We start from the raw sequence: 26,244 nt of genomic DNA, 5'->3' as shown, positions 1-26,244 counted from the left end.
CCGACTTCCGAGGCACTGTGCAGGGGTCCCCCTTGCCCCCTCCTGCTCCACCCCAGGCCATCCGGTGCCAAGCTTATTCTCCCTCGTTCTGTGATGGCCTAGTTCAGCAGCCATGTTACTGGATCCCCAGCCAGAGCTTCATGACAAGGGGCTCGGTGGCCTTGGAGATGCAAGGGACTACAGCATCGTGCACACAGCTCAGCCCCTGGCAGGGCCCAGCTCCCCTCAACCTTTCTTCCTCTTGCTTTGGGGGCTTGTTTTGGGGGCTCAAGGGAGTTCCAGAAATACATTGCCTTATCAAGCATCCTTGTTTTGGCTCCTCCTGGCTGGAAGAGCCAGGCCTCCATTTATCTTACCTTTCATGGGCACCTCTGCCAAGAAGCCTACCCAGATCTACGACCCCCCAACCCCCCCTGAATCTTTCCTCCTCCAGTGGTCCAGCCTGTTTTGTATCTCCATAAAAGCATGTTCCTAGTTTGCCTTGTGATGGATAATAATAGTAGCATGTAACCCTGAGTAGGTACTCAACACTGTTCTAGGTATTTTGCATATGTTCTATCATTACCATTTTATAGATGGGAAACCCGAGGCTCAGAATGCTTAGGAAACTTGCTTAAGACACAGGGTAGAGTCGGGCCTTGAACCCAGGGCCTCCGGATGGCCTCACTACAGCCCCCTGTGGCCTATTACAGTACGTGGCTTCTGTGGCACCTTCTCACTTGCCACCCACCCTGCCACACAGAACAGTCTCAATTCACCCCAGGGCAGGGGCTGCCTGGTACCCATGTCTGAGACTCCCTTGCACAGGGAGGTCCCCGCTAAAGGTTTGTGTCCTAGAACTCACCTGTCAGAACCCTTCAAGGAGGAAGATCACATCTAGAGAGGGTAAGCTACTAGTTCAGGGTCCCGCAGCCAGAAAGCCAGAGCCCAGGGTATCCCGACTCCTAGGCTGAGCAGGGCTGACTGTGCCTGGCATGAGGGGAGAGGGGAGGCCCATGCTTATCTGTGCCCATGGGTGTCTGGGCCTGCTCAAGCCCGCAGGTCCTAGTCGGCCAGGTGCATCCGTTTCCAGGAGGCCCAGTTCCAGGCTCTACTCTGGGCTGAGGCCTCATCCCTGAAAGGGGCAGCCGATCCCATCTCCGGTCTGGCTGTATCGTGGAACCTCTCATCCACGGGTGGTGGGAGCCCCCTGCTGCCCAGAGTGAAGAGTGGCAGAAGGGTGGGAAGGTGGGCAGAGGCCACGGGAGCAGGGGAGTTCCTGGGCCAGCAAGTCAGAGCTGGATCAGATTGCGATGTGGTCCTGCCTGCCTCTCTAGCCACGCCCCCCCCCGCCCGCGCCCCCCCCCCCCGCCCCCCCCCCCCCGGGCCCGGCACCACCGTTCCCACAGTTCCCTGCGCCTCCAGATATTTGCATCTCCTGATGTGGAGCCCCTGAGGGCCTTTTCAGTTGACTTCAGTCTAACCAAGAGTTATTGTGCAACTTCCTCTGTGCCAGGCACCGAGCAGTGACAGTCTGGCGTGTGAGGAATTTGCAGTCAGTGTTTGTGTGGTGGGAAGAAGCAGACGTGAGTGAGCTCTCTCCCACCTGATTGCCAACACTCAAGTACAGCTCCTTTGTGAAGCCCCTTAGATTGCCTCTCCGGCCAGCTCAGCCCAGTCCTCCACCAGCCCCTGTGCTCCACTCTATATAACCGGCAAGTGTTGGCCTGGGCTGTCAGGCCTCATTTGCGCCTGTCTTCCCCGGCTGACTGAGCTCCCTTTGAGGGCAGGGGATTTGCCTTGATCATCTTTGGACCTCTGGTTCTGTGTGTGGAACCCGGTACATAGTAGGTGCTCCATAAGCCTGGGCCAAATGAAAGCATGTTGATCAGTCCAGCACCTTAAGGTCTTCAAGGAGGGACTCAACGGTGGAATTTCAGGCAGGGGGCTGGGTTAAGGTGTAGGGGCTACCTCAGTGCCTTACACATCCGAGGGTGCTGCCTAGAGTCCTAGAATTCAAGACCACCAAAATGTAAGCTCCATGTGGACAGGGATTCTGTCTTGTCCACTTAATGAACATTGTGGAAAGTACAAATAAATGAAGATGACCAAATTCAAGTCCCCCCGTAACACCCCAAGTGATCATTGGAGCCAATCTGTACTTGCATCCTTCTGCAGACAGGGAGCTTATTACCTATCTCCTGAGCAGCATTCTTTCTCTCTTTAGACAGCGCAGCCTATTGGAAAGTTCTTTTGCTTTCCCCTGGCCTTGGCAGAACCAGTGCACTCCTGCCCATGCTCTGAGGGACCCCTGACACAAATCCAGCCCCTGGAGATCTGCCCAGTGTGGCAGCCCCAGTGCCCAGAGGATGAGGGTCCAGGGTCCTTGGAGTGTCCACTCTTCCCTGTCTGGCCCTCCTGCCCTCTGGCTGGGAAAGGGATGGTGAAGGGGCAGCGTGGGCTCAAGGATGGGAGATGTAGTCACAGACAGGACAGAGCCCCTCACGAGTTGAATCATGACCTTTATTCTCTATTCTGAGTGATTCCCAGAACAGTCACTCATGCCCAGAAAATCCCCCATTCCACCCTCTCAATGATGCGGGGGTGGGGGGAAGCTGAGGACCAGAGAGGGGAAGGAAGTGGACTAAGGTCACACAGCCAGTGTATAACCAGTGGCAGGAGAGAACCTCAGAGCCCATGACGCCTGGCTGCCCCTTCAGGGGCCAAATGAGGCAGCAGAGGTGGCGCTCAGCTCACAGGCTGACATGGAGTCTGTGGAAGACCTCAAACGTCCTGTAAGGCTTCTTCTTGCAGATGCCCAACCAGATCCTCGTCAGTGCAATATCATTACCAGGTTCTTGCACACCTCCAGAGATAGGGGTCTCACCACTGCAAGGCAGCTACTCTATCCTGACACCCTGGAGAGTGTGCATGTGTGTGGGAGGTGGAGGGGAGGAGAGGTTGCCTCCCTTCCCCGGGGGGAATCCACCTTGCTCTGGCTTGCCCACGCAGGCTGGGAGTGGGGCAGAGGTAACCCCATATCCTGCTTTCCTGCCAGGGAACTTCCCTCCAGGGACACCCCCAGGGCCTGTGCGATGGGGTGAGAAGTGCTACTGAGAAGAAACCTGTTCGTGGAATCCTCCTCCAGGCTGGAATCTCCCTGGAGAGCTGCCTGCCTGTGGGCTGGGAAGGCAGTTCCACTCTTGATGCTGCTACGCTAGAGGATCTCAGGATGCTGGGACCCTGCTCACCACCACAGGAGCCCTGGGCAGTGGTCCAGCAGGGAAGCTGTAGCTGAGACTCTGCTACAAGCTTCTGTGTCACTCACTGGCATGGCCGCTGCCTCCAGGTAGCCACAGGTAACCCTCTTGGTAACCACAGCTCACAAAGCTCTCTACTTGGCTTCTTGATTGTACCGCCAGTTCCGCCTGAGTACATCTGTCTGGGATGCTGTCTGCCATTTTCTTGAGGAGTCCCACCCGCCCCTTCTCTAAGCTGGACATCCTTGAGGATGGAGCCCACTCTGCGCTCTGCCTCCCAGCAGCCTTCAGTCCAGAGCCCCCTCCAGCTCTGGTGCAGACATCTCCAGCCAGAAGCTCCTTGGGAGACCCAGTCCAATCCTGTCCTTCTACCGGGAGGAAGCAGTCTCAGAGGAGGGAGGTGGCCAGCTCATGCCCTGCTGGGACCTACCTAGGGCCATTGCTGGCAGGTTGGAGGTTGCAGTGGGGGCGGTGCACAGAGCCAGAAGGGCCAAGACATTTCTCTCCAAACACCGTACTTTTCCAGGATCCAGAGAAGGAGGGTGACTTGGACGAGGGCACACAACAAGTTGGAGACAGAGCTGGGACTGAAACCGTGGCATCAGGGCTTCTAGTCCAGTGCTCTCGGGTCTCCCAGAGGTCTTGTCGGTGGGTCTGAGATGTGTACGTGTGTCCCTTGGGCAGGGAAGGCCAAGCCCCAGATGAGGATGGGGGAGCGGCTGGCCGAGAAACCCCCTGAGCAGAAGGAGGGGGCATCACCATGGCGGAGGGTAGGAAGCATACAGGCCCCTCCTGCTCCGAGGGCTGACAGCATTTCAGAGGGCAAGGAGACGTCTGACAGGAGAGGAAACTGAGCCCCAGAGAGAGGGCGGGGTGCCGGGTTCTGGGCTGCTTTCCTCACCCCTTACTGCGGTGGACTTGGGGCTGGGGCAGGGCCTTTCCTGGGTGTCCAGGGCCAGCGGCCTCATGGTCGGGCTTTGAGCCCTCGGTGGTTCCCACCCACCCTCTTTCTTGAGCCCTTCCTCCCCTCTGCTGTCAGCTTGAAGTGAAGGGGGTTGAAGGAGGATGTCTGCGGGCCAGGAAAGGGTACCCTGGGGTGGGAGGTAGGTCTCCAGGTACCACAGGTCACGGGGTTCCCAGGAAGCTGGGCACCACCTCCCAGGAAGCTCACTGCTTGCTGGCAATCTTCTTCTTCCGAGCAGAGACCAGGTCATAGAAGGGGACACGGGTGATGCTGGCTCTGGAGTTAGAGTAGGTGAAAAGATTTAAGGGCTGGGCAGGCTGACTTAAAGAGTCTCATATCCCAGGGAGGGGTCGGCCTGCCCTGCCTCAGGGGAAAAGCCAGATGACCCCAGCAGGGACCAAGCCAGGGTGTGTCCAGCTTCGCTGGCCTAGCCCAGAGTCCCACGGGCGGGGCCAGAGGGGGTGAGGCTGAGGCCTGAGAGCCTTGGGAATTCTGCCCCCAAATGTCTTTGGACCCCTCCCCAGGCTCCCAACAGACTCTCAGAAGGAGGTGACAAGAGCCCAGGTGGAACCAGCAGAACTGCTTGCCGGTCACGGCTCTGCCCCTCACTGGCTGTGTGGCCCTGGGCGAGTCCCTCCACTCTCTGGGCCTCAGTCCTCATGTGTAAAATGGAGGTGAGCGTGGCTTTGGCCTGACGTGCCCCCTTGTTTTTGCCTGCATTGCTTGTTCCACCTAGAAAGGCCTCCTCTCCACCTCCATCAGGTCTTTCCAGGGCCACTATGGGTCCTGATGCTAACAGGCGCTGGGCAAAGAGCTTTACATGCAACATCTCCCGTGATCCTCCACCATCCCTACGAAGGCGGTGCCTCTCTCCCCTGTGTCCTGGACCTGGCACTGTGCCGGCCCAGAGGGGCTGCTCACAGAATATGTGTGGAAGGGATTTGCATGCCAGAAACAGGAGGGAGATTCTAGAGTTAGCCCTCTTTACAGACAAGGAAACAGGGCTCCAAGAGAAGTAGGCGCTTCTGGAAGGTGACAGGAGACACCTCCCCACCAGTCCGCCCACCCATTACCGAATGGCCTTGATCCACTGGTCCCGCTCCTTGGCGCTGGAGGCCGAGATCCGGTAGGACTCGTGCTTGCCCTCTACCACCTTGCCGTCGCCATCCGTCTTGCAGGCCTTTATCTTCTGGCCTCGGCAGCTGGGGTTGTAGAGCTCCAGGCAGAACTGTGGGGAAGTGGCCAGGTGAAGGCAGGGCAGGGGTGGAAGGAAAGGGCTGCTACACTGGGCTCTCCGGGAGGCTCAGAGAGGCCTAGACACTTGGGCAAGACCAGCGCTTGGATGAGCGGCAGGACAGACCCGACCCCCGGGCCTTCCTGTGAGAGGCAAAGGGGCAGAAGCTGCAGCTCCTCACGCTGAGAACTTATTACGTGCCTGGCTCGGCCTAAATCCATGATTCTTCTTCAAATCCCCATTTGACAGATGGGGAAACTGAGGCTCAGAAATGAGTGGAGACTTACTGAACGTCCCCGAGCCAGTGTCAGGCTCTGAGAGTCAGCGAGGCCGGGCCCTCTTGATGCCATTGACCTGCCCCCAGGATCCACGGCCCCAGGAGGGAGACTGAGGCAACCCTGAGCCACCCGGAAGGTGTGATGGGCACCCCTTCTCCTCCCACCCTGTTTTGGAAATTCCCGCAGCCGCTCTGGCCTCGGGCCTCCATACCGATACCTACTGGCTTCTTGGGGTCATCCACCTTCTGCACTGAGAGGTTCTCAAGGGGTATGATTCCCCGGGGCTCCTTGTCCTGCAGGGGAATGGGAGACAAGGTCAGGGTCTGCAAATGGAGCTTCAAAGCCAAGGGCAGGGAGTGACCTTGGGGGCTCCCTAGACCCAGAGAGGAGTGTGCCCATCTCCCCCGACTCTGTGCAGCCCTGGAGAGGGCAGGGGAGCAGCACGGAAAGAGCTGAGAAAGAGCTGGGAGTCAGGAGGCCTGACTTTAAGCCCCGGCTCTGCCTTGCACCTTGGCCCAGCCCCTTCCCTTCTTTGTAGCTCAGTTTTCCCCATCTGTAAAATGGGTATGGAGGAGGTCCGAAAGATCTCAAGGGGCCCCAAGCTCCGTCAATGGACCACTTAGTGGGAGTCTGGAAAGGGTTTGGGGGGAGGGGCAGGGCAGGGTAAGGCTCACAGTGGTGAACTCAAAGTAGTAGAGGCAGCTGTCCGTCAGGATGAACCAGCGTCGTTTCCACGTCTTCACGCGGCCGCCTGCGAAAGCCAGTGGTGGAGTCAGTCAGCCCTCCTCTGCCCTGGGCCACCAGCACTTCCCTCCACGGAACAGCAGGGCCTCAGACGCTCTCCTCTGGGCCCCCACCTGAGCAGCAAGCCCCCAACCCCTTGCCTGCCACACCTTCCCCCTTATCTATCCCTTCCTGACTTAAAACCTGAGTGGCTCTATCACCCTCGCACTGCCCCTGAGTTGCCTGACCCAGGCTCCTCCATGATCAGGCCCTGGGGCAGGTTGGTCATTCCCTGCACTTTCCTGCTGCCCTCACCCCTCCGTTCATGCCCTGGCCCACTCCCTGCTTGGCACTATGCTAAGCCTTTCATCTTTCATTTGCCAGGCAATGTTCTAGAGATTTCAAAAAACTTTCACTTACTAATCCGTATAACCACCTATGAGGAGGGGACCATTATTAACCCCATTTTACAGATGAGGAGACCGAGGTGCAGAGAGGCTAAGTCATCTGCTCGAGGTCTGTCTGCAGAGCTGGGATTTGAACCCCAGTGTCCCAGCCCCAGAGCCCAAGTGCTTGGCTTCCCACACATTTAACTGTCCCAGGGATGGGACATTTTGCAGCTGTGGAAACTCAGGCTGAGGAAGGGTGGAGGAGCTGGGATCTGTGACTTAGAGCTTCCCTGGGACTGAGGACAGTCAGCTGGGCAAGGAAGGAGGCTGCAGTCTGCAGGGGGGTAAACTGGGAGGTGGGTCTGGAGAGATGGAGGGCTTGGATGGGCACCCCGGGCCAGGACCCCTGCTCCAACACGAGGCGTCTGTCCTCCCCTGCCCTGGAGGACCACTGTGCCTGGCTGGGCTGCCCCTGCTGGGGCGGCGCCCAGGAGTGTGTGGGGGTGGCAGGAGCATACGGAGCCGCTGCAGCTGTGGCACCCGCCACAGTTCCCCTCTGCAGGCCCGAGGCCCTCCGTGTCCCCTGGTCCCATTGAGGGAAGGCTCCCGAGCCACATCCTGTCACACTCCCTCCATCTGTCTTTCAAGGACACCCAACCCTCTGCCCACCAAAATCCGCCACTGGCTGGCTGTGTGGCCCTGGGCAGATGCTCTAACCTCACTGGGTCTGGGCTAACTCAGAATCGCTTCAGGAAGGACCTGCGGTTGAACCGTTTATCTATGAATCAGTCAGCTTCCCGTCCCCACTTCCTGCTTATCGTTCCCCTCCCGCACTGTACCCTTATCCCCAGAACAGACAGATGGACGGATGGCACGGGCAGACTGCTGCTCCAGGGGTCAGGAGACCTGGGGCTGACCTGACTGTACCCCCGAGGCTGCATGTCAAGTGCGTGTGTGTGGCAGCCGCGTGGCGTGAGTGCACATCTCCCGCGTGCATGAGCACGTTCTCACCCGTTGCGTGAGTGTGCAGGCACGTCGGTGCACGTCCCCCGCGTGCATGAGCACGTTCTCACCTAGCTTGAGTAGCCAGCCCTCGCGGTCGGGGTTGAAGAAGGTGTGAGTGAGGTCGTTGCCATCGTCCTCGGGGATGGAGAAGGGCTCACTCTTGATGCTGTCGAAGAGGTTCTGCCCCGAGAGAAGGGAGGGAAAGACCCGCTGTGACATTCATCCCAGTCCAGGGCCTGGGTTCCGCCTGTGTGACCTCGGGCAGGCCACTGGCCCTCTGGGCAAACTCTTTCCCCTCCTGTTAGCTCCTCCTTGGTCCCTGGCTTTCTTGGGGAAACCCTCCCCGGTCCCCCCAGGCCCAGTGGTGCTCCCCTGTCCCCAACCCCATGTCACGCCTCCCCCTGTGCTATTGTAGAATGGAGCGGGTGGGGTGAGCCCCGCAGAGAGACCGTGCTGGCTGCGTCACCCATGGTCCCCGCAGCGGCCAGTTGTTTTGCTGTCAGTTTGCTTGCTGAGGTTGACTTCCCCAGGTAGACGGGGAGCTCCTCCAGGAAAGGCCTGGGTGTCATAACCCCAGAGCCTCCCCCAGGGCCTGGCCTAAAGCAGGGTAGCGACTGTTTGCTGACGTAGCGGCGATGGTTCCCATCCGCCACCTTCCCGCTGGAATCCCAGCCAGTGGCGGGAGAAGGCGTGTGGAAGAGCACCTGCTCAGTGTCAGGCCACCTGGGCTGAAATCCCAGCTCGGTCATTTGATGACTGTGTGACCCCGGGCACACCCCTCAACCTCTCTGAGCTGCTCTGTCTACATCTGAAAAATGGACAATGCTGACCCCCAGTGTTCTAGGGAGAGTAAATGGACTACACTGGGGTCAGAGCCCCTCCCTGCCCCCAAGTCGAGGGGAAGATGGTGAGGAGGAGAAGCCCCCACCTGCACCCTGACCACCCAGCACCGCTCTCAAGGGTCAGATGAGTGAGTCAGGGTCCATCACCCCCATGTCTGGAGACAGGATGCTTGGCTGGGATGTGTACAGGCACACACATGTTCACCAGTGTGCGTGCGTGTGCATGCGTGCACGTGCACGCACGCGCGCGCACACACACACACGCACACACACACGCACACACACACGCACACTCTCTGGGGCACAGCAGCCGGATTCAGTGCCTCTTTGGACAACATCTAAGGGGGAAGGGGTCTCCTCTTCTTTTAGGTGCAGTCGCTAGACTTCCAGGTGTATCGTGGGTTGGGGGACACAGAGGACCTGCTAGGGAGTTGGAGATTGGCTGCCCATGTTGTGACTCAAGGTGGGATGCTGACCTAGGCTCTTAAAGCCCCCTCTCCTAGGCAGAGACCAGAGACCTGTTCTGGGGGGTAGGAATTTCTCAGAAAGCAGATTTTAGTTCTCTATGGAGGACTTTCTAGAAGTTGGAGCTGCTGAAATATGGAAGGAGCAACTTTGTAGGGTAATGAGTTCCTTGTCACTGGAAGTATGCAAGCCAGGGCTAAGACCTCCCTGTGGGAGAGATATGGATGTTGGCAACAGATCACCCCTGTGTGTTTTGAACCCCCTGCCGTGGGGCACTGCGTTCCATAGACGACCTGCCCAGATTTCCCGAGTGTTTGGAAAACACGTTCTAAATTGTCTAATTCTGCTGACTAAAACCAGACACAATGCTGGGTCTCTATCCGTGAGATAATGACATCATTTCCTTCTGTTGCAGTTGTCTGTGCTGCTGTTCAGATGGTTTCCTTGAAATTTTAAAGGAAAATTTTCCCAAGTACTGTTCGATTCCCCAAAGTTTTAGAAATGGTGTTTTCTGGTTTTTAAAGGGCTTTTCTGATCCAGGAGCTTAGGGGTGGCGGAGGGGTAAGAGACGGGGGGGGGGGGGGGGTGGGGAGGAGAGTGCCGGCTGGAAGCAGGTCTTCCTGGGTTTGATGGAGTGGGCTCCGCTGGCTGTGGTGGGGTGAGTGCGGAAGAGCAGGGATCACTTTCTCTGTTTGGAACCCCTGCATCCCTAAAGCAGCCGGGAAGCCCTGCCTTACCCATCCTGCCCTGGCCCAGCCTGGCCCTGGGATTCCCCAAGTGGCGGTGGCCGGTTGAACAAGGTCTGTGGCAGCAAGGCCTTGTCAGCGAAGCTGGCAGCACAAATATTCTGAAGGTCCAAGGAGGTGAGCAGGGGGACAGGGAGGGCCTCATCCTTCATGACACCCGCAGGGAGCCCCATGGCACCTTTGGCAGGCGCCCTACAGCCTACACATTCTGCTCCCACAAGGGAAACAGCTCAGTTCACCCACATTTCCTGTACCTTGTAAACCCCAGGCTCCCCCTGCCCCCGCCCCCTGTAATAAAACATCCTTGCACCTGGACTTTCTGTCCAGGTTGCTGGGTGGGTGGGGGGGTTGACACTCACTGCCCACCTGCCACGCCCCCAGGCTCCAGGAGACTGTGAATGACTCCCATCTGGCTAATCAGAGCATTTCATCTTACTGGTCACAGCAACGGGTTCAGAGAGGGACCTGTGACCCCCGCCAGTCAATAAGCCTTAATTCACTAAGCCTTAATTCTGGGATTCTAGCTTAAAGTATAAAGCAAGATGGAAGCCTGGAGCTGCCCAGGCCATCTTTGCTGCAACTTGGGAAAGCCTGTTTAAGAGGGAAGCCAACTTGGAAGAGGAGGTTGCTCAGAGGTGGAGAGACCAGACTGCGCTCTTCTGACCTCACTGAGCAGCTGGATCTAGCCGAGCCTGAAGCCAACCATCAATCCCCCATCTTTTCCATGATATGAGCTGAGATTCCTCCAGCCAGGAAGAAACTGGAAGCTGGGAAACACGGCCAAGGTCTCCATCCCCTAATCTTGCTTTCTGGTCCCTGCAGAGGGAAGGGCTTTGGAGTCAGACAGACGTGGGTTTGAATCTGGACTCCTCACAGACTGAGACCCTTGGCCAGCTACCTCTGTTGGAGCTCAGTTTCCTTCGCTGTAAACTGGGGATGGTACCTGCTGCCTAAGGTTGTCGAGATGGCTTAATGGGCCCAGCATATGGTCAGTTCTGATGGAGACGCTTGGACAGGAACCCAGGAGGTCCGGCCTTGCCCGCAGCAGAAGATGCCCTGAACTGGGAGACTGTTCCCTTGCCCGGACCTCGGTTTCTCCACCTGTGGCACTGGAGAGTGGACAAGCCCTCCTTCTATCCTCTCTGCTTCTTCCCCATCTCCACCCTGGCTCCCTCTCTGGGCAACGCTGTCACGGTGAGTGGTGCCAGGTTCTTGAAGTGCTTTGTCTGCTTCTCAGGAGAACAATGTGAGGTCAGTGTCATCAGCCCACTTTGCAGATGAAGAAACTGAGGCTCACACGCAAGGGCACACAACCATAAGGGCAGAGCTGGGATTTGATCTCCCATCTTCTGAGTCTACACCCTGTACCTTTGGGCTGAGTTTCTTAGGCACTCGCCCCGTCCCCATCAGGGTGGCCAGGGCAAGACCCGCTCAACATGCCTGAGCCCCAGCTCCCATCATGCACCTCTTTGAAGCCTTTCCCAGCTGCACACCCTCATGGTCACGGGGTGACCTCTCTTTAGGTGATGTATCTGTGTCAATTTAATTTCATAAATCAGGTCACTTAAAAATGTTATGTGTCCTGGAGAATCCTTTTACAAAGCTGCAAACTCAATACCTGAAGGTGCTTAAAGCCGAGTCCTTGCTTTACACATGGGGAAGATGAGACCCCAAGAGAAAGCAAGAGGACCCCCCGTCCTGAGCAGCTTCCTGTGAAAGCCTTGAGGCTTTGAAGAGCAAGGACCAGGCCAGTGTGGTTCACTTTGTGTCCTGGGAAGCTTCTGGATTAACTAGCCAGTCCAACGACATAGGTGCTGTGCTAAATGCCTTCCTAATCCTATAAGCTTACCTACACTAATCCTATAAACCGGGAGCTCAGAGAGGTCAAGCCACTTACCTAAAGTCACACAACTTGAAAATGGGGGAGCCAGGACTTGGATGTGGCTGTGACTCCAACGCTCTGTTCTTTCCCCTGCTCAGTGCCTGCCCCTCTCGGCTGCCAAGGAGGATAATAAACCCTTCCCAGACCTCCCAGGAAGAGCTTGAAGCTAAATTGAGATAATAGACCGGAGAGCCCTATGAGAAGAAAGTTACAAGCTCTATACAAATGCAGTGCATTGTTAACAAAAGGCTTGAATTGGGAAAAATACCTCAGGAGGGAAGGAGGCTCTTTGGGGGCTGAAGCAATAAAGTGGCACCTGGGAGATCCCACAGGACTGGTGCTGGCGTGTCATTAACTCATTACCTGCTGGACAAGGTGCGCCCAGCTTCCGGCCCCAAGTACCGCGATGAGATGTGTTCCCAGTTTTCAAATGCTTTTCACGTTTTAGGCATTTTCCTAAGGGCTGGGGATTTTAAATTATTATTAATTACTCTTAATGGCGACCTAAGCTACACTTTAGAGCTCGTGCTATGTACCTGGCATGGGCTATGCCCTTTACATTTTTAAAAATTACTACTCACAGCAGCTCTGTGACGCAGGCATCATTATCCCTGTTCTCCTGGCTGAGGAAATGGTGGCTCCAAGAGGGTGAGTCATTATTTAAGGTCACCCAGCGGGCAAACAGGGAGATGGTACTTGACCTGAGCTCTAACCTACTTTCAAGCCCTCATTTTACGTCGTGCCCCCTGCCCACCAGGATAAACTGTCTCTGGGGACCAAGGAGGAGGGTGGGCTAAGGGCGAGGCTGTTCTCAAACACCGAGGGGCACCAGAATCGCTCCAGACTCAGGCTCTCCCCCCACCGACCAGACTTCTGCTGTCGGAGGTACACAGGGTGCTAAGCTGCCAGGGTGGGGTTCACACCGTCTCCTCCCCTCCTGCCGTGCTCTGACCTGGAGGGAACTGAAGCTCTATTGAGCTCTGGGGCGTCTCTGGTCCTAGAAATGAATTGTCAATTCATTTTTGCAGAGCCAGGCTTTGAATCTCACTCCTGTGTTTCTACAACAGCTCCTGGCTCCACTTTGCCCATAGGAAGCAGGCAAACTCCTGAGGCTGTCGTTCGAAGTATGGTCTCTCTGGCCCAACCTCGGTGCCCATCACGGTCTGTATATACCCAGCTGGCCACTCTGGATGCCCCTCCCTTTCCCAAACAGGTCGGATGCTGGCCAGTTCCTCTTTCTGGAATGTCCTTTCCCTGCTTCTCCTCTGGGCAAACTCCCACTCAACGTTCGAGGCCCAGTTCAAAAGTCACCTCCTCTGTGGAGTCTTCCAGGATGGCACCCTTCCCCTTCTCCCAGGAGAGTGATAATAGTGTCCTCTGTGTCTCCATAGCTGTGTATCCTACGGTCAGTGCAGCATGAATCACGCAGGGTTATAATTCACATGTGTATCATCCTCCTACCAGACCCTGAATGTGGGTTTACTCATCCCTGGGCGCCCCATGCCAGGCACAGGGCTCGGTGCAGTGTAGCAGGGGTGGGGCTGTTTGAGGAGGGGATGGGAGGCCTGGGCTCTGCTCGGCTCTCGAGCTGATGTGTAGCCTGTGGAAGACCTGTTCCTTCCTCTCTGAAAGAGGGAGGGGTTTGAGCAGAGTCTGGGGATTTTCAGCCCTGACTCACTGAGAGTCTCAGAATCTGGGATTCCAAAAAATAGACCTAGGCTGCGTGAGGCACCCTTTCTGGAAGGTGTGAATGATGGGTGCCCAGAGTTCCCCAAAGGCTGAGGTCTGGGAGGACCTCCTGGGTGTTCAGTCTTGGACCTCCTTCTTAAGATGGGCCCACTTGGGAAAGCCTTTCTCGGGATCAACCTCTTTTGTGATGGTCCCTCTCAAGACAGTGACCAACTTGGGAGGGCCATCTCAGCAGCGCCCTCTCCTGGAGCGGCCTATCTTAGAGGAGCCCCTCTTGGGCCATGGACCTAAGGACAGGCTCCTCCTGGATGCCTGGGGATGGGGCTAGGTGGGGCCACACCCCTCTTACCCGCAGCTGCTCCTCAGGCAGGTCACTGCCATCATTGATGCCACGGTTCATGGACACAAAGCGCTCGAAGGGCGGCCTGTCCCGGACATTGGGGTTGTGGAGGCTGGTGTTGAGCATGATGATGGAGAAGGACAGGACGTAGCAGGTGTCTGTGGGGACGGGACAGAGGTCACAGTCTTGGCCCTGGCCACTCCCCCCTCCCCTGCCCCAATCCCTTCTAGGGGCCAAGAATGGGCCGTTTCAATGTCCTGAAGGTCCACTCTGTCCTCCCGGCTTGGCATTTGAGGCCTGGCCACGCCTCCCACTCTTATGGGGCTCCCTGCTCCAAACAAGCTTCAGGTGTCAGTTCCGGAGCCCCTGTGTGCCTTCCTACCCTGGTACTTCTGCTCCTTCTGGGGCCCCTGCCAGGCAATCCCTCCTCTTCCCTTTCTACCCACTTAAACCCTCCCGCTCTTTCGGCCCCAGTTCCAGCCCTGCCCCCCAGCTCCAGCCCTCCTCCCCCCCCCCCCCGCCCCCCCCCCCCACCCCAGCCCCCCCCCCCCCCCCCCCAGCTCCCCCCCCCCCCCGAGCCCTCCCAGCTCTCCTGCCCACTCTGTTCTCTGCCTTCTTGGAACTCAGAGGATGCTTATTGTTGGCAACACCGTTCAGGGCTTCGTCACGTGCCACTTGGTAATCTTATTAGCACTGTGGGGCTCCCGGAGCCGTGCTCCTGTTCCATTATTCAGACTTTCACCGTGCTCGGGAGCGAGGCTGGGCTGAGCGTTTGGGAAGGAGGTGATCGCTACTCTATGATGTTTTAAAGCCCTGGGTCCAGAGCCAGGGAAGTCCAGCTGTGTCCCCAACTCTCCGGTTGACCTTGGAAAGTACCTGAGTTTCCAGAGCCTCAGCTTCCCCATCTGCAATATTAGGAGGTTTAACTTTGAAGTAGCTTCATGTTCTAGAACATCGATAATTCCCCCTCTGGTAGCAGTGGCACTAATGTTGGTGCTTGCCCTGTGCTAAGCTCTTTACAGCCCTTGACAACACTATGAGGTAGGCACTGTTACCACCATCATTTTACAGATTAGGAAACTGAGACACAGGGAGAGTGAGTTTACATGTCCAAGGTCACGAACTTCAGTAGTGAGACTGTGATTCAAATCTGGTGCTTTAAAATTCCTTCCTTCCTACAAATATTTATTGTGTACCTCCTAAGTGCTACAGAATGGGGATTCACTGGTGAAAAAATCTGTATGGTCCCCATCCTTGTGAGATATTTAGACTTGTGGGGCTGACAGATAACAAACAAGCAAATCCCTAATTTATATATAACTACAAGGTAGGCAAATGCTCTGCAGGACTTGCCCATGGATATACTGCTGAAAAGCTCCCTTTGCTTCTCGGAGTCTGTGTTCTGCAGGGATGAGAACACTGATGACCTTGTAGAGTGGATGTAAGGATTACATGACTTTGCATGGGTAAAGCACTTAGCACGTGGGGAGTGCTCAATATGTGGACTTGGTTATTGCTATGGTATCTTCAGACCCAGAGAAGAGGCCAGGATAAGCCTGCCATGATGACTTTTCGCCCACCATGTTGGGGGATGTGGGGGACTGAGCTTTGCTGATATCTTTCTATACCCCTTTGCGCCCTGCATCCTGCTCAGGCTGTTTCATGCTTCTGTGCCTTTGCTCAAACTAGAACTCCTGTCTAAAAGGCCATTTCTCCCCTTGACCTCCTGGAGAACTCCTATTCATCCTTCAAAACCCCATTCAGACCTCAGGACCTCTGGGAAGCCAGCCTGGACACGCTGAGTTCCCCCATCCCTGCCCTCAGATGAGGCACTGATGCCTTAGCACCCTGTGCCATTATTTCCTGCCTTCTCTCCCAAGGATCGTGCCCTGAGGCAGCTCTGCCTGACAAGCACCCAGCAGAGGGCCTGGCACAGAGTTGGAACTCAGTGAGGGTTCATGAGGGGATCTGGGCTCCCAGGGTCTGGGTGCTTGGGAGAGACCTGAGTGGGTAGAGAGGCCGAGGTGCCTTGGAAGGCAGATTTGTGTCTGGCAGGGTCCCCTCCCACACTGGCACCTGTGGATTGGAAGACACCTGGGTTGCAGAGGCAGTATCGGGTGGCAAAGGTCTCCATCATGCGATCGATCTTCTGGGCCTCACCTGGCAGTCGGAAGCTCCACAGGAATTGTCTGGGGGAAGAACAGAACCATGGGCAGTGGAGGTGGGGGAGGCTCTAACAGGGGGCTTAGGGGGTACCCCATCCCCCCACGCCATAAACTGCTCTGTGTTTCCCAGGCTTAGTCTCTTTATCCTGTGAATGAGAGACTCTGCACCCGTCATCTAGGCTCATGGGGGGTGGGGGTGGGGTCAGTGGAATTTGTTATTCTGAGCACCAAGACTGCAGGAGGGATCCAAGAAATGCTTTTTCTTCTAGAATACAGGAGCTGAGCGGGCACACCCCTCTGCGCATCTGAGACCCAGCACCATTTGCGGCCCAGTCCACCTTAGCCCTGTGGATTCCCGGGTTCTGAGGTCCCTCCCCGCCTGGCCACTGGGCCCTGGGATTTGACTGTGGGTCTCTGGGGGAGTGTCTTCCCTTGGCTGGGCATCCCTTTCTTAGAAGTAAATGATTTCCACAGCTTCCAACTAAGTTCCCCAAGGGCAAGGGCAAGGGCAGTGCCTGCTCCTCTCACATCTCCTGGTGAGCTGGGACAGCCAGTAACTGCTCAGTAAAGGCTAGCTGAATGAGTGAAAGAATGAACAGGTGAATAAATGAACAAATGAATGTTGGAGACTCCCAACCTACCCCTCTCCTTTAAAAAGCATGGGAGTTAAAGGGAAGGCCACATTGCTTAGATGGTGGTGGCTTCTTCCTTCTCTGCCTAGCAAACTCCTAATCATCCATCAAAGCCCAGAACAAATGCCCCCACTCAGGAGCTGATTTTCCAGGCATCATCTGCAGCAGCAAGACATACTAAGCACTGACGGTGGACCAGTTCTAAGCATTTTCTCATTTAGTCCTCACCACCCTATGAGGCTGGTACTGTTAGTATCCACATTTTACAGATGAAGAAACTGAGGCACGGAGAGGTTTTTTTTTTTTTTTTTTTCTTTGCGGTACGCGTCCCTCTCACTGTTGTGGCCTCTCCCGTTGCAGAGCACAGGCTCCGGACACGCAGGCTCAGCGGCCATGGCTCACGGGCCCAACCGCTCCGCGGCATGTGGGATCTTCCCCGACCGGGGCACGAACCCATGACCCCTGCATCAGCAGGCGGACTCTCAACCACTGCGCCACCAGGGAAACCCCGGAGAGGTTTTTTTTTTGTGTGTGTGTGTGTGTGTGTGACTTTCCCAAGGGGTGAGTAGCAGAGATAGGATATGAACTGAGCAGTCTGGCTCCAGAGCTTGTGCTCCTAACGCATGTACTGTAATGCCTCCCATTGTTGTAAAAATGAGTAGCAACAATAATATCCTAATTAGAAAATAATAAGTAATAATAAATGCAGTACACACTAAGCTGCATTAATAAAATAAGTAAGACAGGCACTAATGCAGAGAGCGGTGGGATGGGAATGGCATCATATAGTAATAATGATTATGATTTAATATTATTATAATAATGCTGTAATATAATAATAGTAGTAGTAGTAACGAGCCAGGTACTGATCCAGGCAGTCCACACCTATTATCTCATCTAACCTCAGCTCTATGTGGGGGATAATGTCATTAATTAAGTTTATTTATTTATTTATTAAAAAATTTTTTTTGGCCGCACCACGCAGCTTGTAGGATTTTAGTTCCCGGGCCCTCAGCAATGAAAGCGCTGAGTCCTAACCACTGGACCGCCAGGGAGTTCCCTCATTTATTCATTCTTTCTCCTGATGCTTTGTTTGTGCTGTTAGCCATGTGGATGGTGATGCCCCAACCCTTCCTGCCGTGCCACCCTCGAGGGTCAGGCCCCTGCCCCCTGCACCACTCACCTGAGGGCCTGGACAAGGTTGAGGTTGGCGAACTCGTGGCAATCTACGAAGGCCTGGAGGACCTGCAGGTTGATGGGGTCCCTGGCGAGGAGGCAGAAGGGAGGGCTGGACACACTCGGGCATTTGCTGGCACCCATCTCCGGGGGGGCGGTTGAGGTGGGGGAGGCCAAGGAGGGGAGAGATGTCCTCCTTCTGAATCCAGCCACCATCTGGTCTGTTCACGTCTGTCTGAGCCCACATCACAGTCCCCCCCGCCCCCGTGTGCGCGTCCATGTCCTCCCACACACAGCAGACGCCCCACCCCGCGACGGCTCACCAGCACTGTCCTCACACAGAAGGGGAGCTCTGGTTTCAGAGCGGCCTGCCCTGAGTCAAATCCTTCCTCTGTCACTTCCTTCATGGGTGACCCCACACAAGCCACTTGACCTCCCCAAGCCCCAGTGTCCACATCTGTAAAATCAAGAGAAAATGCCCACCCCCTTTTCCTTCCCTTTCCCTGATCTGAAATCAGAAAGCGTTGCCCTTCTTGCCACCTGGGTTCCCTGCTTGCTTAGAAGGAGAGTGTCCTCCGGGGAGCCTGGGGGAAGGGTTCCTGGCTTGTTGGCCCAGCTCCACGCCTGTCCCCTATAGTCTATCTGCCACCCAGCAGCCAGAAGGGTCCCCTCAGACCACTCCTCTGCCCAGAACCCTCTCAGGGATCCCCACCTTGTCACCTACTACTTTCTTCCTTCCTCTCTCTCTTCCAGTCTCACTAGCCTGCTGTTCTTTAAGCAGCTTCTGCCCCAGGGCCTTTGCACACACTGTTCCCTCTGCCTGAAATGCTCTTCCCCCAGAGCTGCACTGCTCACCTCCTTTAAATTTCAGTCAAAGTTCACCTTCTCTGTGAGACCCTTTGTGTCCACAACTATTTAAAGTCCACAGCCTTCGAAGCATGGTTCCCAGAACTTTCTCATCTCCCTTCCCTGCTTTATTTGTATTCCAAAGAACTTATAATTTTCTAACTTATTTTACATATTGTGGGATCTGCCTTCCCTATTAGAATGTACCTCCTTGAGGGTAGGAGCTTTTTGATTTTGTGTTGTTTTTGTTTTTGGCCGTGCCACGTGACTTGTGGGCTCTTAGTTCCCTGACTAGGGTTGAACCCAGGCCCATGGAAGTGAAAGTGCCGAGTCCTAACCACTGGACATCCAGTGGTTTGTTTTTTTTTAACTGAAGTATAATTGATTTACAACAGTGTTATATTCAAGTGCACAGCAAATTGATTTGGTTATACATATATATGTATATATCTGTATTCTTTTTTCAATTCTTTTCCATTATAGTTTATTACAGGATATTGAATATAGTTCCCTGTACTACACAGTAAATCCTTGTTGTTTATCTATTATATATGGTAGTGTGCATCTGTTAATCCCATACTCCCAATTTAATCCCCCTGCCCGCCCCCCCAACCAGGAGTTTTGTCTATCTTGTTCACTGGTGTAAATCCAGGGCTTGGAACACTGCCTGGTACACGGTAGATACTAAAAATATCTACTTGTTTTCTAAATGAGTGAAGGAAGGAATGAAGGCCGGCAGGCAGCCCTTGGTTCAGGGTCTGGAGGGACGTGATCAGTTAGGCCGCTGAACCCCAGGAGTTATGAGTTTCCTAACATGACTCATTCCCTTACTTACCTGCACACACAATCCCTTCACCCACACCTGTGCACACCTGCACACCCTCATTCTCTACCTCCCTAAGGCCCCGCCCTCCTTACCTCTCCCCCAGGTAGGTGCCGATGGCCGTCTTGTTGAGGCCCTCGCCCTTGTACAAGAACTGGGCGATATCCTGGACATCAGGGGTCAGCAGCTTGTGCTCAGTGAGATACTGGATGCCCTGGAGGTGGTACACAGAGCCTGTGAGTAGCCCCGCCCAGCAGCTGGCCTGGGAGGAGGGAGGGGGAGAGCCTCTGTGGCCAGAGCCCTGGGCCTGGCATTCTAGCATTGGCACAGCTTGTTCTGGGAAGTTGTGTTCCCTCCTTAATAGAAGTTGCCTTTGTAAGGTGGTGAGTTCCCCATCAGCAGAGACGTGCAAAGAGAGATGGGGTTCCTGCCATGAACCAGGTTCATGCCAGGTGCTCTCCAGAGTGCCCTTCAGTCTGACACTCTTTGATGATATGCTTCGATGATTCTATGAATTTATAATTTTAAGATTGAATGATTCAGCCCTTCCTTTTGTCCCCCTTAAAATTCATATTATTTAAACATAGTGTTTCATTTTTTCTTACAAGTAATCTATGTCCATTGTATAAAAATTAGAAAAAAACTGCTCAGTCAAAAGGAGAGGAAATTGCTCGGTCCTGCCACTCGGAGGTAGACAGTTTCCCTGGTGGTCCTTTCCTCCCTTTTCTGTGTGAAAATGGAAGTGTGCCTCGCCCGATTTTCTGATTTGACAATATCTCAGACATCTCTCCCCACAACCCAGGCAATGGAAGTCTGTCATCTAATTTTAGGAGTTTGAGGGGTTGGTGTCTGGTTTTCCGTGATGATGCCTTCGAGTCCCTATTCCTTTTGGAGAAGAGGCTGCTGGGAGAGGGGGGACAGGTTGTGGAGGGCTCTGAGTGACAGGCAGATGGCCCAGGGGATCCCTCAGCGGCCCCTCCCTGAGGGGCGCTCAGGCAGGATCAGGTAGGAAGTGAGTTAGCATATGCGCGCGCGCGCGCGCGCGCGCGTGTGTGTGTGTGTGTGTGTGTGTGTGTGTGTGTGTGTGTGTGTGGTCTGTGTGGTCCGTGTGGATGGGGGCAGGAGTTGATTGCTGTGCCACTGGGACACGGGAGGCCTGTGATGGGGAAGAGGCAACCTTCTAAGAGAGAGCAGTAAATTTCCAGGGACCCCGTGGCTTCCCTGACCCCACCTCCGTGTGTCAACTTGTGGCTTCCTCCTGTCCCGGCTCCTACAGGAAAGGAGCCCAGGGCCACCTGGCTGGGCGAGGGGTGGGGACTGGGGGTGCTCTGAGACCAGTGGGGGTGGGGTTAGAGCGTAGCTGAGCCCTGAGCACTCAGGGCTCCACACCAGCATCTCAGGACTGGCTCCCCAGCCGACGGGCTGGAAGACACTTCTGGAGACTGAGTCCCAGAGTTTAAGGGCCCCACTGCCCAAAGTCCAACTCACAGAGCGGTGGACAGACATCACAGACCCCATCGCATCCTCCTGGCTCCCACCTCATGCCCCGGAGCTACTATGCTGTGGGGTGGCGGAGCCCCCAGCCATAACAGGCGTGGGGCAGGATAAGATGCTGAGCCCGGCGGGGCTTCAGTTTCCTCATCTGTAAAGTGGGTAATTGTGTCAGTTGAGGGGGAACAAGAGGACATCGTGGAGGGCCCCAGCATGCAGCTCTCCCGGCCCCCTGACTCGGCCCCCGCACTGCCTACCTTCACGGGATCCATGTTGAATTTCTTGCGCCCGATGCTCAGCTCCTTCTCTTTCTGGACCATGCGGCTGTAGACAGGAAGACATCAACCTGGACGCCCCCGGACCCCAGGACACCCCTCCAATCCCCGAGGACGCTTCCCTCAGCTAGAGCCAGTATTCCCTAAGGGCCTCCAAGTGGGGCTGGAATCACCGGGGAGAACGTGAGAAATGCAGGGTTTTCCTGAGCTACAAGCTCTGGAGCTGTGGCCTCAGGAGCCAGAGATGCTCCTGGGGGGGATTTAGAGGGGCCCCATGCTTAGAGGGGGAGCAAGATAACAGGGAGGTTGTGGGTAACAGCACAGGCTTTGGAGCCAGGCTTCTGGTGCAAATCCCACTCATCTCTCTGGGACTCAGTTCCCTCATCTGTAGCATGCGGTGACTCTACCACCTGCCCCCCAAGCATTGTTGAGAGGTTAAAGCGTTGAAAACAGCTAGCGTTAGGTGCCGTGTAAGTGTTATGTTGTTGTCTTTTGGGGCTGGAGACACGGCGGCAGTGCACGTGTGTATGGGGGCGTGAGTGCGCGCAGGTGTCCGGGCTAGGAAGGTGGAGATCAGAGGCATCAGAGAACTGAAGGCTGGCAGGGGCAGGGTGGGGATCTCCTGGGACACCGTATGGAGGAGTCAGTGCCCTGGGGCCCTAGGGGATTATGTAGGGACCAACCTTCTCATTGTACAAGTGGGGAAACTGAGGCTCAGTTAGGGGAGGACCGACCGCAGGTCACAGAGCCAGGGGCAGTCTTCCTATAGAAGGGGTGGGGTGATGACACCTTACGGGTGGAGTGAGGTGGACCAGCCTCGGCCTTGCCACAGGCCAGGCTCCTGTCCCTGTAAGGCCCCTGGCTTCCTAATCCTCATACTTGGGGCTGAAATTCCCCTCTCCCTGGCCCAACCCAGGATGCTCCTGGCCAGCGATCGGTCAGGGGCTGGGTCAGGGTGGGCTGGGAGGGACTTTGGGTGGAGGAGGTGGGAGAACGGGGTTGCTGCTGATCAGAGGGGTTGCTGGAAGCAAGGACAAGACCAGACCACGGGATGGAGTGTCGGGGCCGCCCTGTTCCTATTTCACCCCCCTATGCCTCCCCTCTGGGGGTCCGACCCCTGATTTCACCAGGGCCCGGGCTCATCCACTCTCACTCATGGCATGTGACGTCCTCAGGAAGCCACTGTGGCAGCTTCCCAGGGTCCCCTGCCGGGCCCCTCACCTCTCCTCTGCTGTCTCGAAGCAGTCGATTTGAGCAAACACATCTTCGATCTCGTCCTTCAGCTTCTGTGGGGTGGCGGGCGGGGGGGAGGGTGGGGCGGTAGAGTCAGGGGGCGGAGCCTGGGACAGAAAGGGCTTCACGACCCCCACCTCCCCCCAAACACAGCCATTCCCACTTCCAGGCGTGATTCCCAAACCTCTGTCCTGAGCTGCCACTAAGGGACCCTCCCCCTGGTGGATCCCTTTCCCGAATATCTCATATCCTCAAAATCCCAAGCCAAACTTCTTGCCTCTGTTTATCCCTAGTTCTCCCGGGGCTCCTCTCGTGGGGTGAGGGAGTCCCCAGTCCCTAGCCTTCCCCCACTCTATTTCCGGTCTTCCCATCTCTCACCTCTGCTGCTGAAAAGTGTCCTACCCTTGAGCCAAAGCTTCCCGACAAGCCCTCCCCGGCCCAGCTGCCATCTTTCTGAAGCACAGCTTGGTGCCGGCCCTTTTTCCACTCAAACTCCATCCATGGCTCCTTACTGCCTGGCCAGGCAGGAGGTACAAACTCTCACCCAATGATCAGGCCCCAGCTCCTCTCTGGTTTCCCTCCATCCATCCATTTACCCTGTCCCGCTCCCTAGACTCTGTGGCCACTACGAGCCAGGTGCTATGGGTCAACAGGGTACAAGACGGCACAGGACCTCTTCTCAGGGACTTTGCAATTCCAGTGAAATTTACAGAAGAGGACACGGAGGCCCAGAGAGGTGAAGGGACATGTCCAGCATCTGACTCCAAGCCTCTGCTTTCCCTGACACCCCCCAAGCCTTTTCCATCTTGACCTGGCGGGAGGTGCCCAGTGGCAGAGGAGACTCCCTAACTCAGTGGCAGCAGCAAGAGCCCCCAAAGGCACCCCTGCCTTCCCTCACCTCCCTGAAGATCTTTGGGATGGGGGTAGTCCTAATAGGGCTTTGTCCTGGGGCCCAGGAGCAGCACGGGGCCTGGAGCCTCTTTCTGAGCCCAGTCAGCTCCTGTCCATGTGAACTTGGCCAAGTCACTGAGTGGCTTCCCCACAAATAAAATGAAGGTTCACTCGTAAGTATTAACTGAGTACCTACTATGCTCTGACTATTGGACTCGGGTTATAGTGGTGGGAAACAGACCCAGGCTCTCCTTACATGGAGCTCACCCCACTGGACTTTGGATCATGGGGCAAATGAAAGGACCTTGTAGAAGATGATCAGAGTAATGGTCTAGAAAGAGCCTGGCACATGGTAAGTACTTGCTGAGGGAGTTATCTTGTGCCTTCGTCTTTCTCTGGAATCTTAGGTGTACACGCGTTGGGATGGGCAGTGGGGTCCCACCAACTACAGCCAGAGTGAACAGGGCGACCCCTAGAAGGAGAGGCATTTGGGCTGAGAATGAACCAGGAGAGGAAGGAGCCATGAGGAGGGATTAGGAGAGTGTCAGGCAGAGGGGACGGTGAGTGCAAAGGCCCAGGGGCAGGACCGAGCATGGTGGCACATTCCAGGAGCAGAAGCAGGGCCTGTTTCAGAAGGTTGCTGAGAATCAGATGAGCTAATGTCTGAGAAACTGGTGAACTGACAAGTGCTGGGCAGATAATGGTGTTATCTTGACCAAATGGTCTACATTTTCGGGGGGATGAATCTGAGGTCCGGGTTGGAGATGAGACCAGGCTGAGGCCATACAGGTGGGGCTCTGCACATAGTAGGTGCTGAACTGATGGTTCCCTTTCTCTCCCCTGCTCTCCTGGCTCTCTCTGAGCCCTAGCAACTGAACCCAGGAGTGGGGACTCCCCTGGGAATTCTGTTCTCCCCACTCCTGGGGGCTGGGGCTGAGGCTACATGTGGGCGGGAATCTGGCCCCGCTCTTGGCCCAGGCTGGGTCAGGAGGTGTGCGAACATGTATGACTGCTTGCTTGTGGGTATGTGTGGTTTGAGGGTGTGTCAGCACAAACATGTGGGTGGACCAGAGCATGTGTATTTGTGAGCGTGAGTGTGAGCACACCTGGATGTCCTCCAGAAGCTGCTTCCGATGCCATTTGATCCGCTGCAGTTCCTCGGCCTCCCCGCTGCTCAGCTCCCCTGGGTCTGGAGAGAGAAGAACTGGCAGTCCCTGGCTCATTCCCCGCCCTCCGCTCCATCACTCGGCTCCAGCCACCCCTGCTAGCTCTCACTTCCCCAGGGCCCTCTTCCTTCTAGAAACCCATGACTTGCTTGCCCTCTTCATCCAGGCCTTGGCTCAGATGTCACCTCCTCCTGACTGCCCTGTCTAAAGCAGTCCCTCCCCACACTCCCCTCCTACCAGCTTTACGTTTCTTCTGCCCCTCTGGGTACAGACTCCCTAAGCCATCTTGTTTACTTGCATCTTTTGCGTTCTACTCATTCCACTCAGCCCCATGAGAATAGGCACTTCAACAGTTTTGCTCAGTCCTGTATCCTCAGCACCTAGAAAGAGGCTGACACATAGCCGGTGCTCAGTGCAACACTTGCTGAAGGCACTCATCCTTTGTGGCAACGTTACTTCTTCACTGGATCACGCATCTGTCATTTATTCATTTGTTTGTATGACCAGGAAGTGGTGATCATTTTGCCTCACATCCCATTGGCCAGATGTAGCCACACGGTTACAGCTACCTTCAAGGGAGGCTGGGTAATGAGCCTTTAATAGGGTGGTCCTGATATCCTTACTATGTAAGATGGGGAAACTGAATTTGGGGGCACATTTCACAGTGCCTGCCCCAGACACTCAGGCTCAGAGAAGTGAGGTGACCTGGCCAGGGTCCCAAAGGGACAAGTTGTTGAGCCAGGGTGGGACTTGGGTTGGGATGACGACAAAGTCTGAGTCCTTTCCTCGTCACCTGGAAGTGAATTAAAGGAGACACAGGTGTGCCAATGTTCTGGCAATGTGCTATGACCATTCCCCCACCTGGGTCAGCTGACCTACCTCTACCCCCACCCCCCTTCCTGTCCCATCCATAACACTCTCCTGGTCAAAATCTCCATGGAATCCTTATTCCATAGGGGGAAAAGTCCTCATCCAGCCAGCCAGCCTTATTCCCCTTATTCTCAACAAGAGCCTGCCAGTCCAGCCTGCCTGCTCCTCACTGCCCCCCAAATGGTCTCTCAGTCTTACTCTCAGTCTTACTTCTCCACCTTTGCCTCTACAGCTCCTCCGCCCTGGGATGCCTTTTCCTGTCTGCCCATCCACATCCTCTCGACTCTCAAGTCCTAGCTTTGGGAAGCGCCTGGCCACATTTCTTAAAGGTTTTGCAAGGACAGATATGATCTCTTCCAAATAAAAGCAGAGAATATCAAGAGGTCCCTTTCCCTACTTCCCCTCCTGTTGACTGAGCAGTCATCTTGGACTTTGAGATATTAGCTGGGTATTGAGGTGGCAGAGCACCAAGCTAGAAGGAGGCTGGGCCCTGGGCAGCCATGTGGAGAAGAGTCATCACGTTCACCTCCACCAGCTACCCACTTGGACTTTTCAATGAGAGAGAAATAAGTTTTGAGAATGTCTCAGTCACTGCTATTCTGAGTCTTTTTGTTACATCCGCCACACCTGAAACTCAACTTATCCAGTGTCCTTGTCTCTGAAGCATGAACCATAACCTAGACGGTGGTGGTCAGGATTAAAAAAATCTGAATTTTGTCAAACACTCAGTGAGGATCTGACATACGGGAAGGGTACAACACACATATAATGGGAGCCATGTTGTGTCACCCAGTTCTCCCCCTCAGGACCAAGGCACCCACTCCCTCAGCTGCTGTGTGTGTGTGTGTGTGTGTGTGTGTGTGTGTGTGTGTGTGTGTGT

General features: G+C 55.4%; 1 protein-coding gene across 5 annotated transcripts in view; it reads right to left on the bottom strand.

The window, feature by feature from the left end:
• Positions 1–2,487: 2,487 nt before the first annotated feature.
• Positions 2,488–26,244, bottom strand: part of CYTH4 (cytohesin 4) — a 31,065-nt gene continuing 7,308 nt past the window's right edge. The window contains exons 2-13 of one of the 5 annotated variants that reach the window (XM_029204834.1): positions 24,435–24,517; positions 22,426–22,490; positions 21,187–21,253; positions 19,534–19,652; positions 17,777–17,857; positions 15,873–15,985; positions 13,806–13,954; positions 7,901–8,012; positions 6,390–6,466; positions 5,937–6,008; positions 5,277–5,431; positions 2,488–4,479 (exon numbers count right to left, since the gene is read on the bottom strand). In XM_029204834.1, coding sequence (XP_029060667.1) covers positions 4,407–4,479; positions 5,277–5,431; positions 5,937–6,008; positions 6,390–6,466; positions 7,901–8,012; positions 13,806–13,954; positions 15,873–15,985; positions 17,777–17,857; positions 19,534–19,652; positions 21,187–21,253; positions 22,426–22,490; positions 24,435–24,517 — 1,166 coding nt within the window. In that variant the 3' untranslated portion in view covers positions 2,488–4,406. Of the gene's footprint in view, positions 5,432–5,932; positions 6,009–6,389; positions 6,467–7,900; positions 8,013–13,805; positions 13,955–15,872; positions 15,986–17,776; positions 17,858–19,533; positions 19,653–21,186; positions 21,254–22,425; positions 22,491–24,434; positions 25,288–26,244 lie in introns of all 5 variants that reach the window. The other 4 variants (XM_029204837.1, XM_029204833.1, XM_029204836.1 and 1 more) reach the window with 4 other exon arrangements.

Source organism: Monodon monoceros, unplaced genomic scaffold, assembly GCF_005190385.1.
Source record: "Monodon monoceros isolate NGI ecotype Baffin Bay Population unplaced genomic scaffold, NGI_Narwhal_1 Super_Scaffold_6, whole genome shotgun sequence".
Classification (NCBI taxonomy): domain Eukaryota; kingdom Metazoa; phylum Chordata; class Mammalia; order Artiodactyla; family Monodontidae; genus Monodon; species Monodon monoceros.
The sequence above is the reverse complement of the archived record's forward strand: the minus strand, read 5'-3'. Positions and strand labels throughout refer to the sequence as shown.